Source organism: Mustela nivalis (genome assembly GCF_964662115.1).
Source record: "Mustela nivalis genome assembly, chromosome: 8".
In the NCBI taxonomy this organism is placed as follows: domain Eukaryota; kingdom Metazoa; phylum Chordata; class Mammalia; order Carnivora; family Mustelidae; genus Mustela; species Mustela nivalis.
In genome coordinates this window covers 5,536,418-5,550,704 of record NC_139027.1, presented here as the reverse complement: position 1 = coordinate 5,550,704, position 14,287 = coordinate 5,536,418, and the positions used below count along the sequence as shown (strand labels likewise).

At 41.6% G+C, this 14,287-nt stretch overlaps 1 protein-coding gene across 20 annotated transcripts in view; it reads left to right on the top strand.

The window, feature by feature from the left end:
* Positions 1-239: 239 nt before the first annotated feature.
* KIDINS220 (kinase D interacting substrate 220) overlaps positions 240-14,287 on the top strand; it is a 91,309-nt gene continuing 77,261 nt past the window's right edge. For 12 of the 20 annotated variants that reach the window (XM_082743779.1, XM_082743776.1, XM_082743777.1 and 9 more), the window contains exons 1-3: positions 246-420; positions 7,257-7,400; positions 13,748-13,846. In XM_082743779.1, the coding sequence (XP_082599905.1) occupies positions 7,293-7,400; positions 13,748-13,846 (207 nt within the window). In that variant the 5' untranslated portion in view covers positions 246-420; positions 7,257-7,292. Of the gene's footprint in view, positions 463-7,256; positions 7,401-13,747; positions 13,847-14,287 lie in introns of all 20 variants that reach the window. The other 8 variants (XM_082743774.1, XM_082743769.1, XM_082743781.1 and 5 more) reach the window with 3 other exon arrangements.

Here is a 14,287-nt window from a genome sequence, read left to right as displayed (position 1 = left end):
ATGGTGAATAGGGACTATAAATTATCATAAAAGGAGTGACACTGACAAGGAAGAAAATGTTGCCCCGGGTACTTGTCAAAAATACACCCATTTGGAGGTCAGAAGGAGGGGGCGGAGGGCTACCGAGTCCGGGGATCCGCCGACCTGCCTGCCCCACACCCACCTCGCCCGCCGGCTCCCCGGGGCCTGCCGGCTCCCCGGCCCTCCGGGGGCGTGGCCACCTGCAGCCCCGCCCCGCCGCCCGCGGCCACGTGACCTGTCAGTTTGCGGAGAGGGACGAAAATGGCCGCCGGGTTTGGTGAGGGCGAAGCGCTGGAAGCCGCCGCCTCTCCCATTCCCGTCTGCTGACGGCGCCTGCGGCAGAGCAGACCCTTTCCGTTCGAGCTGTGGGGCGCGGGCCTCAGGCCGGACTGTGAGACGGTCAGTGCGATGGTCGGCTCCGCGGCAGGACGGGCAGAGGAGGTGGGGGCCAGGCCCGCGGGGAGGGGGCGAGGCCCGGCGCGGCGGGCCCGCGGCCTGGTGGGTGGCGGGGGGCGAGGCCGGGTGTAGCAGGGCCGCGGCCGGCGGAGGAGGGGGCGAGGCCGGGTGTAGCAGGGCCGCGGCCGGCGGAGGAGGGGGCGAGGCCGGGTGTAGCAGGGCCGCGGCCGGCGGAGGAGGGGGCGAGGCCGGGTGTGGGGGCCCGCGGCTGGGCGCCCGGGGAGCTCGAGGTCCGGCTTTCCCCGGGAGGCCGCGCTTGCTGGAGCGCCGCGAAGGCCTCGCACTTGGTGTCTCGGGTGGTCAGTCTGGCGGGCGGCGGAGAGGTGCGTGTCTGGGGCGGCGGGGAGGGAGCATGGGGGAGGGGCCTCGGGGACACTGTTTTCTTTTGTGCGGCAGCCGCTGGCACACCCTCGGTCTCGGGAGCCGCCTTAGCTGGTACCGTTAGGGCAGGTGTTCAGGTTTCTTTCTCCGGCTTCCGAGGGCCAGGTGGATGGTTTTCTTCCTTTGCTTTCTTATCGGGCTTCCTTGCTCTCTTGTCCGGTGCGGGCCTTTGAGTGCCTGGAAAAACAGCAGCAAGGCGTTGATTGCGATGCCTCCATGATTCATTTATAGGGAAACGATTTCTTTGTCCGCCAGCAATATTGGATTATTTTTCTTTCAAGTTGTTTTGACATAGAGAAAGCTTTAAACCAATGAAGGACGTTTTCTTGTTAGTAACTGTTGATGGAGCCGTCTCTGCGAGCCGCTAGGGGCGCCGGCTGAAAATGCAGTTTTCCGAGCCTTACCTGCAGAAATTGCCGTGCAGCTGGCCGGGGTGTGGCTCTGCAGTCACGCCTTCCGATTCCACCCGGCGATTCTGACGTTTTGTCATTGCCCACACTTGGACAGCACCGGGGACTGAACATCTAAAAATGTTCAAAGCACCTTCGAGAGCTGATGGAGAGCCAGCGGGGAGAAGTGGCTGCGGCCGCGGCGTGTTCTTTGTTCTCTAGCTTTTAGCCGCATGGAGACTGGTCATCAGAATCATTTTGGGCTGCTTGTTAAAACGTCAATTCTGGGCTCATCCCAGATCTGCCGGGTGGGATTCTTTCGGGTAGAAGCCAAGGAATATTTGTGTTTGACAGACTTGCCGAGGAGCTCTGGTGCACACAAGTGTGAGAATCCTCCTTCTGCATTCTTTGCGTGAATGATATCCAGATGGTTTTTACAGATACTGGTGGATTAACCAACCCATCCTTTTTGGAGCATGTCAAATTCAGCCTGGCCAAAGCACCCCATGGCCAGAGTAGGGAGGTGGTAGGGGGCCATGACCCTGCAGAAAGAAAGTCCTCACTTCCTTCTGACTTGCCTTTTGGTTAATGGGTGCACCTCCTCCAGTCACTGATGCGTGGCATCTAGTCATCCTTGACTTTTTTTTTTTTTTTTTTTTTTAAATCTCCAGTCACATAGTTTCTTTGATTTTACATCCAGAATCTCTCTTCTGGGTATTTTGGTAGGTTAAAAGGTCAAATATGGGGGATTTTATAATGTTCAAACTCATATCTCTCATTTCTTCTTCATTTCCTGTGGGTTATTTTGGTGGTTCCCTGACTGGTGTCCAGAGTTCTAATTTTTCTTTCCTGGGCTACATACACTGCTGAGAGATTCACTTTCCCAGAATCATGCCCGTGTGCCATCCCCCTCTTCCTGCTTTTGCTCAAAAACTGTCAGTTTCTCAGCTTTATCTGCCGTGTATTAGGGCTGTTTGGAAGGCACAGAACAGAGACTTACTCTTTTACCTCAGGGAAAAGGAGATTTATGGGAATTAATGAGAATCAGCAAGAAATCAGGACCCAAGGCAGCTTCACCTTCTGCCTCTCTCTCAGGGGCTGCATTTGTTTTCTTACATCTCTATTCATATCTGTTAGGTTCTCTCTGCTGACTGGTTATCTCAAAACTGTATCATTTGGCACATTGCCCATAATGACGGAGACTTTGGTGTCTGATTCCTAGTTCTGAAGAGGAATCTCACTGGCCCGGCTTATGTTTTTGAGCACTCACGTGCCCCAGATCATGTGCCCGTCCCTGATGACGGCTGATGGTAGAAAACAGGGCTGTCGAGGGTAGCAGAGCCTGTGGGCAGGCAAAGACCTAGGGAAGAGGCATGTTTAGTACACCTGTGCAGTTATTCAGTTTGATAGTTACTGTGATTCTATTTGGTATATTCCTGGGATAGGTTCTAGGGATATAAGGACAAAGGAGAGACAGCCCTTATCCTTGAAGAAGTTACAGATCTAACCAATCACCTTCACTTCCGGTCCTAGCGCTTACTTTTTACTTAAACATTCCATTCATGCTATTCATTGTTTTTGGGTGTACGCTGCCTAGGCACTCGGCTGTCCATGTTTATCTTCTCGTGACAATACCAAGGTCTAACTGTGTGATGCAGGCCAGTTCCTGACAGTCAGGGGCTGCTTTTCTCTTTCTCAGCTCCAATTTTATAGGCATTACAGCAGATATAAGGTGGGTCTTTCCTCAAGAACTTGGAGTTTAGAGTTGTGGACAAGAATGAGTAAAATGGTATATGAGCCGTCAGCCTGAAGCATATCCACAGGTTATAGAGACTGAGTTCAGGGCACTGGCCCAGCCTAGAGCAAGCAGCCAGTTGGTGGAGGCTTCCAGAAGATAATGTTAGAGCCAGTCCATATGGATGAGTAGAAACTGTCCAGGCATATCTATGGAGGATGGGCTTTCTAAGCTGAGGGAGAAGTAAATGCAGAGGCCTGGGGAAAAAAAAAAAGTGTGAGGCAGCCAAGGGTTGCAAGCAGATTAGTCAGCCTGGACCTGGAAGAGTCGAAGTGGAAGCTTTGTGTCAAGGGTGGGAGGGATGGGGGTGGGAGGGAGACAGAGATGAGGCTGGAATGGTGAGATGGGGCAGGATTGCGAAGGGTCTACAGGTCTTCATAATCATAATCCAGAACTGTGTTTATGAATCCTCACTGCTCTACACAGAGCATAGCTTTTCATAGGAATTATAGAATTGAATCTTTACAGTAGCTTTCAAAGGATTTGAGAGTTTCAGTCCCTTGAATAAACTTTTGGGTAATAAAGCCATCATCATTTGTTCTCCCAGCATGAATTTATGGGGAACTAACAGAAGAATTTTAAAGAAGTGTATTTTAGGTCACTCTTGGTTCAGTGTGGCAGTTTGATTGAGGTGGGGTCAGACTGGAGAGAGGAGACATAAGTTGGGGGCTGTCACATTGATCCAGGTGAGAGATGGTACAGTAAAAATTCTTAGGACAGGTTCCTAGATTACAACAGTTTCCTCTTTTCTGGAAACATTGCCAGTACTATGTGACCTTTAACCCCTTCCCAGTCCTGTGACTATAGTTCATTGGTTCCAGTAGCACTTGGTCCAATGTGAGACTTTTGAATCTGGGGACAAAGAATAATCTGCTTTCTCTGAGAAACTGTCTGACTTGGACTAGATAGCTGTTGGCAGCCAAATTCCCATTTGTGTAGAAGAAGTTGATCTATAACAAAAGTAGATTAAGCCAACAGAGAATGAGAATTCTACTGGCATTTGCCTTTCAGTGGCACCCACCCTTCCCACAATGTGGTTATGGGAAATAAATCAGTATCCTTATTTCCTGTCTTCCTTAAGCTAGTTTAAATTTGTTTCTTGTACCGAAGGAGTCTTGATTCGCATAGATGGTGAATGCCCTAAACTAGGGCACTGAGAGTCTGGTTGGCTGATGTCAGATGTTAGGAAATGCAGTAGACAGAAAATGATAATGGTTGTACTCTGGAGACAGTGGTTGATGCTTTGAAACAGTGGATGTGAGGATGGTGTTCAAAATGGAAGGAGTAAATTGAGCAAAGGCAGGTGTGCGGAGCAGCCTGCAGGTAGGGACAGCTTTGAGCTTGGCTGGGCTGTGGGAGGGTGTGGCGCTGGTATCAAGAGTTAAGAGTGGTCGTTAGAGCCAGATCCTAGATGCCTTACTGAGGTGTTAGACTTCATCTTACAAGGTGAACAAATGAAGACATGGATATTGGTGGCAACTGTTAATAAAAATCTCTTACTGGTTTGCAATGATAGAAGTGTCATATTCTTAGATATGTGATGTACAGCATAGGGAGTACAGTCAGTAGTATTATAATAACTTTGTGTGGTGATGGATGGCACCTGAAATTAATAGGATATTGTATGTCCATTATAGTTTAGGAAAAAAAGTATCATATTCTGGAAAATTAGGAAATAAAGTTTCTTAAAAAATAAAAATCACATTAATGCCATCAACAATTGATCTTTTTCATTTCCGTATTTAATAATGTATATATTTACAGTAGTTGAGATGCTGTATACTATAGTTTTTTAGTTAATTTTTTCTGCCACTGAATATGTCACAAGCATTTTTTGTCAATATATTTTTTAGCAACATTTGGTGACTGTATATTATTCCACTGTGTGAACACATTATAATTTATATACTCTCCCATCCTAAGTTTCTCATTATGAATAAAATTGTGTGGTACATAAAAATCTTTGTCCATGTTTCCTGTGTTTTTAGAATTGATACTTAGGGGTGAAGTTACATAACTTTTTTGATGATTTTTGAAAAGTAAAGTATTATTGAGATACAATTTATATCAAATTGTTTATCCTTTTTACTGTCCAGTTTTGAGTTTTGACAAATGCATGTAAGCTTGTAACTACCACCACAAGCAGAAAATAGAATAGTCCAAGGACTCCCCAAACTCTCTTAAACCCCAGTGTAGTCCCCTCTTTCTCCTTTAGACTGACAACCTCTGATCTATTTTCTGTCCGTATAATTTTCCTTTTCCAGAATATCATATAAATGGAATCATAGAGTGGAATAGTTTCTGTCTTCTAGTCCCCAGAGATAGACTTCTAATCCACGTGCAAAACACATCACCCTATCCCAAGGCCCCCAAAGACTCAGCTCATTACAGTATTAACTCAAGAGTCAAAAAATCTCGTTTGAATCTTGTCAGCTCTCAGGTTCTAAATCTGATTATCTAAATCAGGTATGAGTGAGGCTCTGGGTTGAGTCCGTCTTGAGGCATGATTCCTGTCCGTCTGTGAACCTCTGAAACTCGAGAAATGTCACGTGCTATCAAATACAATGCGGGGACAAACATGGGATACCAGTAATTGACATTGCTCAAGAAAAGGGAAAATGAGGGGCGCCTGGGTGGCTCAGTGGGTTAAGCCGCTGCCTTCAGCTCAGGTCATGATCTCAGGGTCCTGGGATCGAGTCCTGCATCGGGCTCTCTGCTCAGCGGGGAGCCTGCTTCCTCCTCTCTCTCTACCTGCCTCTCTGCCTACTTGTGATTTCTCTCTGTCAAATAAATAAAGAAAATCTTAAAAAAAAAAAAAAAAGAAAAGAAAAAGAAAAGGGAAAATGAAAGGACAACATTTTTAATTTTGGTGAACTCTGATTTATCACTTTTCTTTGAAGACCATGCTTTTAGTATTATATCAAAGAAATCATTGCTTAATCCAAAATAGTCTTATGTCATCTTCCAGAAGTTTTGTGCTTTTAGATATTTAGGTCAATTTTAGCATATGTATTTCGTTCAAGGTATGCACTGAAATCTGTTTATTTGCATTTGGATGTCCCAGTTGGGTAAAACAACATGCCTACTTTTTTTGAATTTACATTCAGTAGCAGTGGATGGACAAGAAGCACACAATATGATATGTTTGCAGTGGTGGTAAGTGCCATGGAGAATATAAAGCAGGGCAAGGGGGTGGGAGTGGGGACCGCTGTGGAGGATACGTGAGGTTGTTACTGTGCTACATCACAGGGCCAGGTTAGAATTTCCTAACCAGGAAGGAAGAGAGGGAGAGAGCCATGTGCATTTCTGGTGGAAGAGATTTAGGCAGAAAGAATTCCTGAGGTGGCAGAGGGCTTGGTGTGTTGAAGCTGTGAAATGGGTAAGGAGGAGAGGAGGTCACTTCGAGTTGAGACCAAGGTAACACGTGGGATTTAAGTTCTTTGAGAAGCTGTTGGAGGGCTTTGAGCAAGGCAGGATGGACTCGGACTCAGTGCTCCTGCAGGAAGGGTTCTTCAGTGAGCAGCCGAGGCAGTAGCCTCTCCTGGGAGCTTAATAAAGATGTGGACTCGGGTTGCACCCACACCCGTCAGATCAGAATCTCTGACGGTAAGGGCCAGGCATCAGGGTTTTACAAGCTCTGTAGGTGATTCTGATGCATATTACGGTTTTAGAAGCTCTGGTCAGACCTATGGTTTTAGAAGATCGCTGTGGTTGCCTTGTGGAGGACAGACTGGGGAAGGCAAATGCAAGTGGGAAGAGCAGTTGGGATCTAGATGAGAGGCCAGGGTGGTTGTGAGGGAGGTGGTGAGAAGCAGTTGGGTTTTATAGATGAAGCTGAAAGGATTTGCTAATAGATGGAACGCAGAGTGTAGAGGACGAGGTAAGTCATGGGTAATTCCATGGAAGAATGGAGCTGGAGCTGCCATTTATGGAGATGAAGGAGCAGTGGGGACTTTCTTCTGTTTAGGGGCGGTGATGAGGTTGGCGCGGGAGACGCATCTGGGATTTGGGTGAGTTAAGACGGAGGTGTGTGGGAGTCTTGGGAAGGGAGGGGGGGGGCATTTGGGCAGCTGAGCTGTGGGGTTTTGCTTTTATTCCTGACAGTGGAGGTGTGTTTATACAAGTTAAGGTTAAAAATGATAATATAGTTAATAATAAATTAGTTTTTTCCTAATCACAAATTATGCATATTTTATCTAATCTGCCTCTAACAGGTATTGGAATAAAGTTAACTACAGCTTTCTGTGAAAATGTCAGTTCTGATATCACAGAGTGTAATAAATTATGTAGAAGAAGAAAACATTCCTGCCCTGAAAGCTCTTCTTGAAAAATGCAAAGATGTAGATGAGAGAAATGAGGTAAGACCACGTCCCCCCCGCCTTTTTTTTTCCATGCCTAGTGTGGAGCTTGAACTCATAACCCTGGAATAAGGAGTTAGATGCTCTACTGACTAAGCCAGGCAGGCACCCCCAAGACCAAGTTTCTAAAATTAAGTTCTTTTCACAAATATTTGTTGACTACTGACTACTGTGTACAAGGCATTGTGCTAAGAATACAGGTGAGTATGAAATATAAAGTTAAGCTTGGTTAGATTGTTAAAAGTACTTCAAAGGGGCACCTGGGTGGCTCAGAGGGTTAAGCCTCTACCTTCAGCTCAGGTCATGATCTCAGGGTCCTGGGATCGAGCCCCACATCGGGCTGTCTGCTCAGCCTGGAGCCTGCTTCCTCCTCTCTTTCTGCCTGCTACTCTGCCTACTTGTGATCTCTCTCTCTGTCAAATAAATAAGTAAAATCTTAAAAAGTACCTCAAATTCCATACTTTTGGAATACATTTGAACTTACATGATTGAATATGGAATTTAGATTTATGATTGACTCTTCTTTTAGATGAAATAATCAGTACTTGGGAAGTTTGATTACTAAAGTCTGAAGTGTTTCTAGGAAGTTTTAAAGAACTTCTAGACCCAGTCTTTTTAGAAATAGATTAACTAGACAAAATATTTCAAATATTTTCTTTAATGGAATCTTAGTTCTTTTTCTGACTTATTCATTCCACACACTTAGGGATTTTAAAGAGCTAACATCTTTAAGACAGTTAAATAGGTCATGTGTTTTGTTTAACAAGATAGGGAAGTATATATTTACCATTTTCATTAACTTCTATTAGGTATTTCTATTCAACAATTAAGTAAGCTGTTGACTGTATTTTATCATGCAGCACCATATTACAGCATTTTAGGGACTAAGAAACTTTTTGTATGAAATTTTTAAATGCCAAAGTTTGTATTTTAAAAATTTAAGAAAAATGAAACTTTAGGGGTACCTGACTGGCTCAGCTTGAAGAGCATGTGACTGTTTATCTTGTGATGGTGAGTTTGAGCCTCACATTGGGTGCAGAGCTTACTTAAAAATAAATGAATGTATGAATGAGTGAATGAATAAACTTAAGAAAAAAACCCAAAACTTTCTTAAAACTCTATTTTCAATGTAACGTAATTTTTTTTGCCAGTGAATAAGGTGAATGAGGAGTGATATGTATATATGTATGTCTGTATGTGTATACATATATGTGTCTGTGTATGCAGACATATAAAGAGTTTCATTTTTTTTGCTGTGGGGAAAAAACATAAAATTTATCATCTGAACCATTTCATTTGTGTTCATTCGTGCAACTGGTGCATAATGTTGTGAAATATCTCCAGAACTTCTTCAAATTTCAAACTCCATACCTGTAAAGCAGCACCTGCCTCGTTCTTTCCCTCGCAGCCCCAGGTAACTGCTCTTCCACTTTCTGCTCCTAGGAGTTTGACTCCTCTCAGTACTTCATAAAAGTGGAATCATACAATATTTGTCTTTGTGACGGCTGATTTCACTTAGCGTAATATCCTTAAAGTTCAATCATGTTGTGGCATATGACAAGATTTCTTTCCTTCTTACTTTTTTATTTTTTAAAAGATTTTATTTTATTTATGTGAGAGAGAGAGAGGGAAAAAACAACAAAGGAGCAGTGAGGAGGGCAGAAGGAGGGAGTAGCAGGGAGCCTGATGTGGGACTTGATCCCGGGACCCTGAGATCATGACCTGAGCCGAAGGTAGACACTTCACTGACTGAGCCACCCGCACATCCGGATTTCTTTCCTTTTTAAAGCTGAATACTATTCCATTGAATTTTGCTTATGCATTTATCTATTGATGGACATTTGGGTTTTTTCTTCCTCTTGTCTATTGTGAATAGTGCTGCTATGAACACGAATATGCAAATATTGCAAATTTTTTTAAAGTTGTGGAATCAGCAGTTATTACTTATGATTATGATTATTATTTTTGACCTAGGTTACCTGATTTCATTAAATACTAACTGTCATAAAGAAATCTTAACATAGAATTTTGTTAATGCATAGCAAAATTTGTTATTGCAATAACCTTATGGGAGTTAATGATTTTATCGGATCAGCTCCTTTAATTTGCATAGCAACTCTATAAAGAATAGTGCTGTTATTTATCTTGATTTACAGGTAAATGGCTTAATTCCTTAGCTTCCTATTCCAGATACTGTCTGGTAGAACCCAAGTTTGAACTCTGTTCTGTTTTATTTCAGACTGTAATCTGTTTATGCTCTATTGCCATTCTTTGCATTTTCAGAATAAGTTCATCTAATGATGTGCCGATATTTTCAGTGTTCCTATATGTTTTGGTTAGAGCACAGTATGTTTTGGTTAGGTAACTCTTATGTGATTATGAGTTGTCAATAATTGTTCTACATAAATAAGAGAGAAAATTTGTAACTGGAGATTGTTGTTATAAAGAACTGCTTAAAAGAGTAGTTGTTTTATTAGCATTTAACTGATACTAATAATATTTATTTTTAAAATTTTTAATATTTATTTATTTATTTAGAGAACACACAGGAGGAGGGAGGTGCAGAGGGAGAGGGATAATCTCAAGCAGACTCCATGCTGAGTGTGGGGCCTGTTTTGGGGCTCGATCTCACAACCCTGAGATCATGACCTGAGGTGAAATCAAGAGTCAGCTGCTCAACTGACTGAGCCACCCAGGCACCCCTGATTTTAATGGTATTTATATTTAAGTTTAATATTGCATTGGATGAAATTGGAGTTTTAAAATAGTGATTGGAAACAACCTGGATTGTTTGTTATGGCTCAGTGTGAGGGTTGGAGAGAAAGTAGCTTTCTCAAGGCCTTTTTTGGCATTTTGCTTCTATAGCTACGGATAAAATGTAAATTTTTTAGAATTCTGTAAAGTTGAATGGATCTTTTCTTTCTTGCTCTTTAAAGTATTTAATTAATTTATATTAATGTGTTTTATCAATTTTGAAAAAGTCTCTTAAAGATTACATCAATAAAATAAAATAATGTGGGGAAAATTGCCATACTGTGTTTTAGCATACAATTGGCTGCCATCAATAAATACTAATTTCTTGCCTCCTTTTCTGTCTGCTTTATTTATAAACTAGGTAGCTCTTGGCATGTGAATATTCTCAATGATGATGAATCTTTGCCCTTAGTCTCTCTCTACTTTCCTTTCCTTTTTTCCCTCTCCTCTCCTCAAAAAGAACGAAGTTACTCTCAGCTCATCTTGGTACAAGATTATAGTGCTGAGGTTGGGCAGTATTCTCCTAGGAAGATGAAGTGGGACTTAAAATTCAAGGAGTGCATTTTGGTAGTTGAGCTAGTCTAACTACCGAGCTGTCCTGGCTACTTGGCTAGAGCAGTATCATGGGATTATTTCCAACTGCAAGGGAAGCTGAACAATGTGGGGTTTTTTGTTTTTGTTTTTGTTTTTTTTTAGCTGAGCACATTGCTAACCAAAATCCCCTAAATAAAATCCCATCACTCTGGATACTGGAGAGACAACTAATATTTAGTTTTTGCAAGAGAAACTGATAACTACTCAGGTCTTTTGTCTGGCTTGTTTCTAGTTACGAGATTTATACCATCTTTCTTATTTGTGTTAGAGGTATTTGTGCACATTTATGTTATTTTTTTCCCTTATAGTCAAGAAGCACCTGTCTCTGTGAACAATCTGAAATGTGACTGTGACACCAGAAAGTAAACAGAAAGCTTCTGAGTCTCTGCAATTACTAATCTGAAAACTCTAATGTAAAATTCATACATCCTTAGGGCCATGGATTTAGGAATAATTGGCTTTAATTTATGTATTATACCGATGTCCTAGTTACGTCATTTTTTATCTCAGGTGATTAGAAGGGAGAAGAATGCTATAGAAAGTTTGTCAGAGAGGTGTTAGAGCTGGCAGAGGCAAGCTTGATGTAATAATTGATGTCTGTAGTTATGACTCAGTTGTGAACATGATGTTTAAGGTAATCTGTTCAACAAGTAGTAACTAATATGTGCATTGCTTTTGAAAATAATGGTTATCATACTATATAATCAAATTTAATGTTTAAGGGATAAACTTTTTCACCTGGAAAATCTATTTGTGCATAATACCTCATTCCATAATGACCTTGGTTGAATGACATATAATTTAGTATCCATTGTTATATAAGAATGTCTGTATTTAATCTGTGTATTTTTGTACTTTGTTTAAAGGAGTATTTGTGTTTAACCTTTTACCTGTATTACTCTTATAATAGCCTGTTTTATTTTGTCAGTTATTATAATTTGCTTTTTTTGTATGTTGCCACTGACAGATTTTTTAATTTGTTGAGACTTTACTTGCTCATTTATTTAACAAGTATTTGAGTACCTGTGTGACAGTCACTGTCCTTCGCACTGGTGATACAATATGATGATGATAATTGTATTATTTTTGCATCTACACTTATGTTGGTTTTTTCCATACAGTGAAATATTATTTTCAGGTGTACAATTTAGTAATTCAGCACTTCCATACAATACCCCGGGGCTCATCGAAAGTGCACTCCTTAATCCCCATCACCTGTTTAGCCCATCCCCCATTCATCTACCCTCTGTTAACCATCAATTTGTTCTCTTTATTTTGTTTTATTTTTTGAACAACTTTATTTATTTATTTATTTATTTATTTATTTATTAGAGAGAGAGAGAGAGACAACAGCGAGAGAGAAAACACAAGCAGGGGGAGTGGGAGAGGGAGAAGCAGGCTTCCAGCTGAGCAGGGAGCCTGATCCTGGGCTTGATCCCAGGGCACTGGGATCATGACTTGAGCTGAAAGCAGACCCTTAATGACTGAGCCACTCAGGCGCCCCTGTTCTCTGTATTTTGGAGTCTTTTTCTTGGTTTGCCTCTCTTTTTTGAGGAATACAATATTAAAGAAAACAGACATGCTTCTCACCCTCAGAGCCTTTAGGAGAAATGGACAATGATCAGTTACTAATCACACAAATAAAAGTAATTACAAACAAGGATTAGTATACTAAAGAAAATTAGAGTGCATTAGTTAGGGTTCCTTGAGGGGTTGATGTTCACCCAAGAGTTGAAAGATAGGTGGTAGTTAATTGGGTGAGACAGAGGGAAAACTTTGTGTGAGGATCCTGAAGTGGGAAAGAGTTTAAGGGTATGTTGGTGAGGAGGGAATGGCACAGAGTAAGTTCTAAGGTAGTCCTGCCATGGCTACTGTAAATATTTTGGTTCTGATCCAAAAGAGCACTAGAAAACCACGAGGATTTTATGCAGAGAAATGATGCCATATTAGCATTTAAAAGAAACACAGATATTTCCCCCTACACTGATATACACATAGTAAGTAGATGTTTAAAAGAATAATTTGTCTAATTGAACTTAATTTTTGGTGTACATTTTGTCTTATATACCTTAGTATGTTTTAACACCTTCAGTCCTATCACTGTGAGCCTAGTGCTCCTCCTCTGTTTCATCGACGGCACTTATGGAAGATGACTGTGTGTGTACGTACTTGGGGTAGGTGAGTCTTGCTGCTGGAGGGAACCCATCACAGGACCTGGCCGCCCAGGCCCTGCCGCACTGTCTCAGAGCTCAGGAATTACTGTCTCTTACTTCTGTGGCTCATTCTAGGCACCCAGGCTGGGCAGTCGTGGTGTAATGAGAAGAAGCTTTAATTTGAGTTAAGGTTTTAAGGGAGATCTTAAAAAACGATATACACATTATATATAACACCTGTATTGTTTCTGTTTATTGTTTTATTTTCCTGCCTCTTGCCCTAATGAACATCTTACACATACAGTTAAAATCACATTCTATATCATATTCTATCTGGTATTGTTAGAAAATTTGGTTACCATAGATTTGCTAAGATTTTTATACACATTGTAGTAACTACTTTTCAGAGCCTAGTGTTCATGTTTTACTTATTTTGAATGAAATTGTAGTGCCGAAACCAGACTACTACTGCTGTAGTGAAAACATGTTTCAGGGACGCCTGGGTGGTTCAGTCGGTTAAGCATCTGCCTTCTGTTCTGGTCATGATCCCAGGGTCCTGGGATGGAGGCCTGCATTGGGCTCCCTGCTCAGTGGGGAGCCTGCTTCTCCCTCTGCCTGCTGCTCCCCCTGCCTATGCTCTCTCTCTGACAAATAAATAAAATCTTTAAAAAAAAAATTTCGTTTTCTCTTTGACTTCTATATTATTAACAGACTGAAAAGATTTCAAAGGTGTTTCTAAATTTAAATTCTGTAAACAAGGTTTAACATACCGTTGTGAAAACGTAAGTGCGGTCTGTCTAACTGCGGTGTTCCATAAAGCCCTGTGTGTCTTTTTTTATTCTCTAGTGTGGCCAGACCCCGTTGATGATAGCTGCTGAGCAAGGCAATCTGGAAATAGTGAAAGAGTTAATTAAGAATGGAGCTAATTGCAATCTGGAAGATTTGGTATATATTAAAATAATCTACTTATTTGTTGTCTTTTTCTTTTCCTTAACTTTGTTCTTTGTTTTTAAGAAGTGGCTCAGAATTAGTAGATTACAGTTACTCTTTCAGATCTAGCTTAACTTTGCCTAATAATATGCTAAATCAGTTTTTAAAGGGGTGATGCAGGAGAGAAATTTTTATTTTTATTATTATTATTTTTTTACTATATGCTGGCTAACTGAACATAATAAAAAATGAAAAGAAGTAAAACATTTTTACTTTAAATGAAAAGCTTCAGCTCTTCATTTGTAAGTATAGATGGCTCTGGCTGAATAGGAGCACATATGTTTGGGTGCTTGTGGCCTTTCTTTAAAAATCAAGGGCAGTAGTTTTTTCTTTACCGCGTAGTTTCTAAATTTTATCGTATGGGGGTCGCCTTAGATTGATAGCCAGTGAACGTGC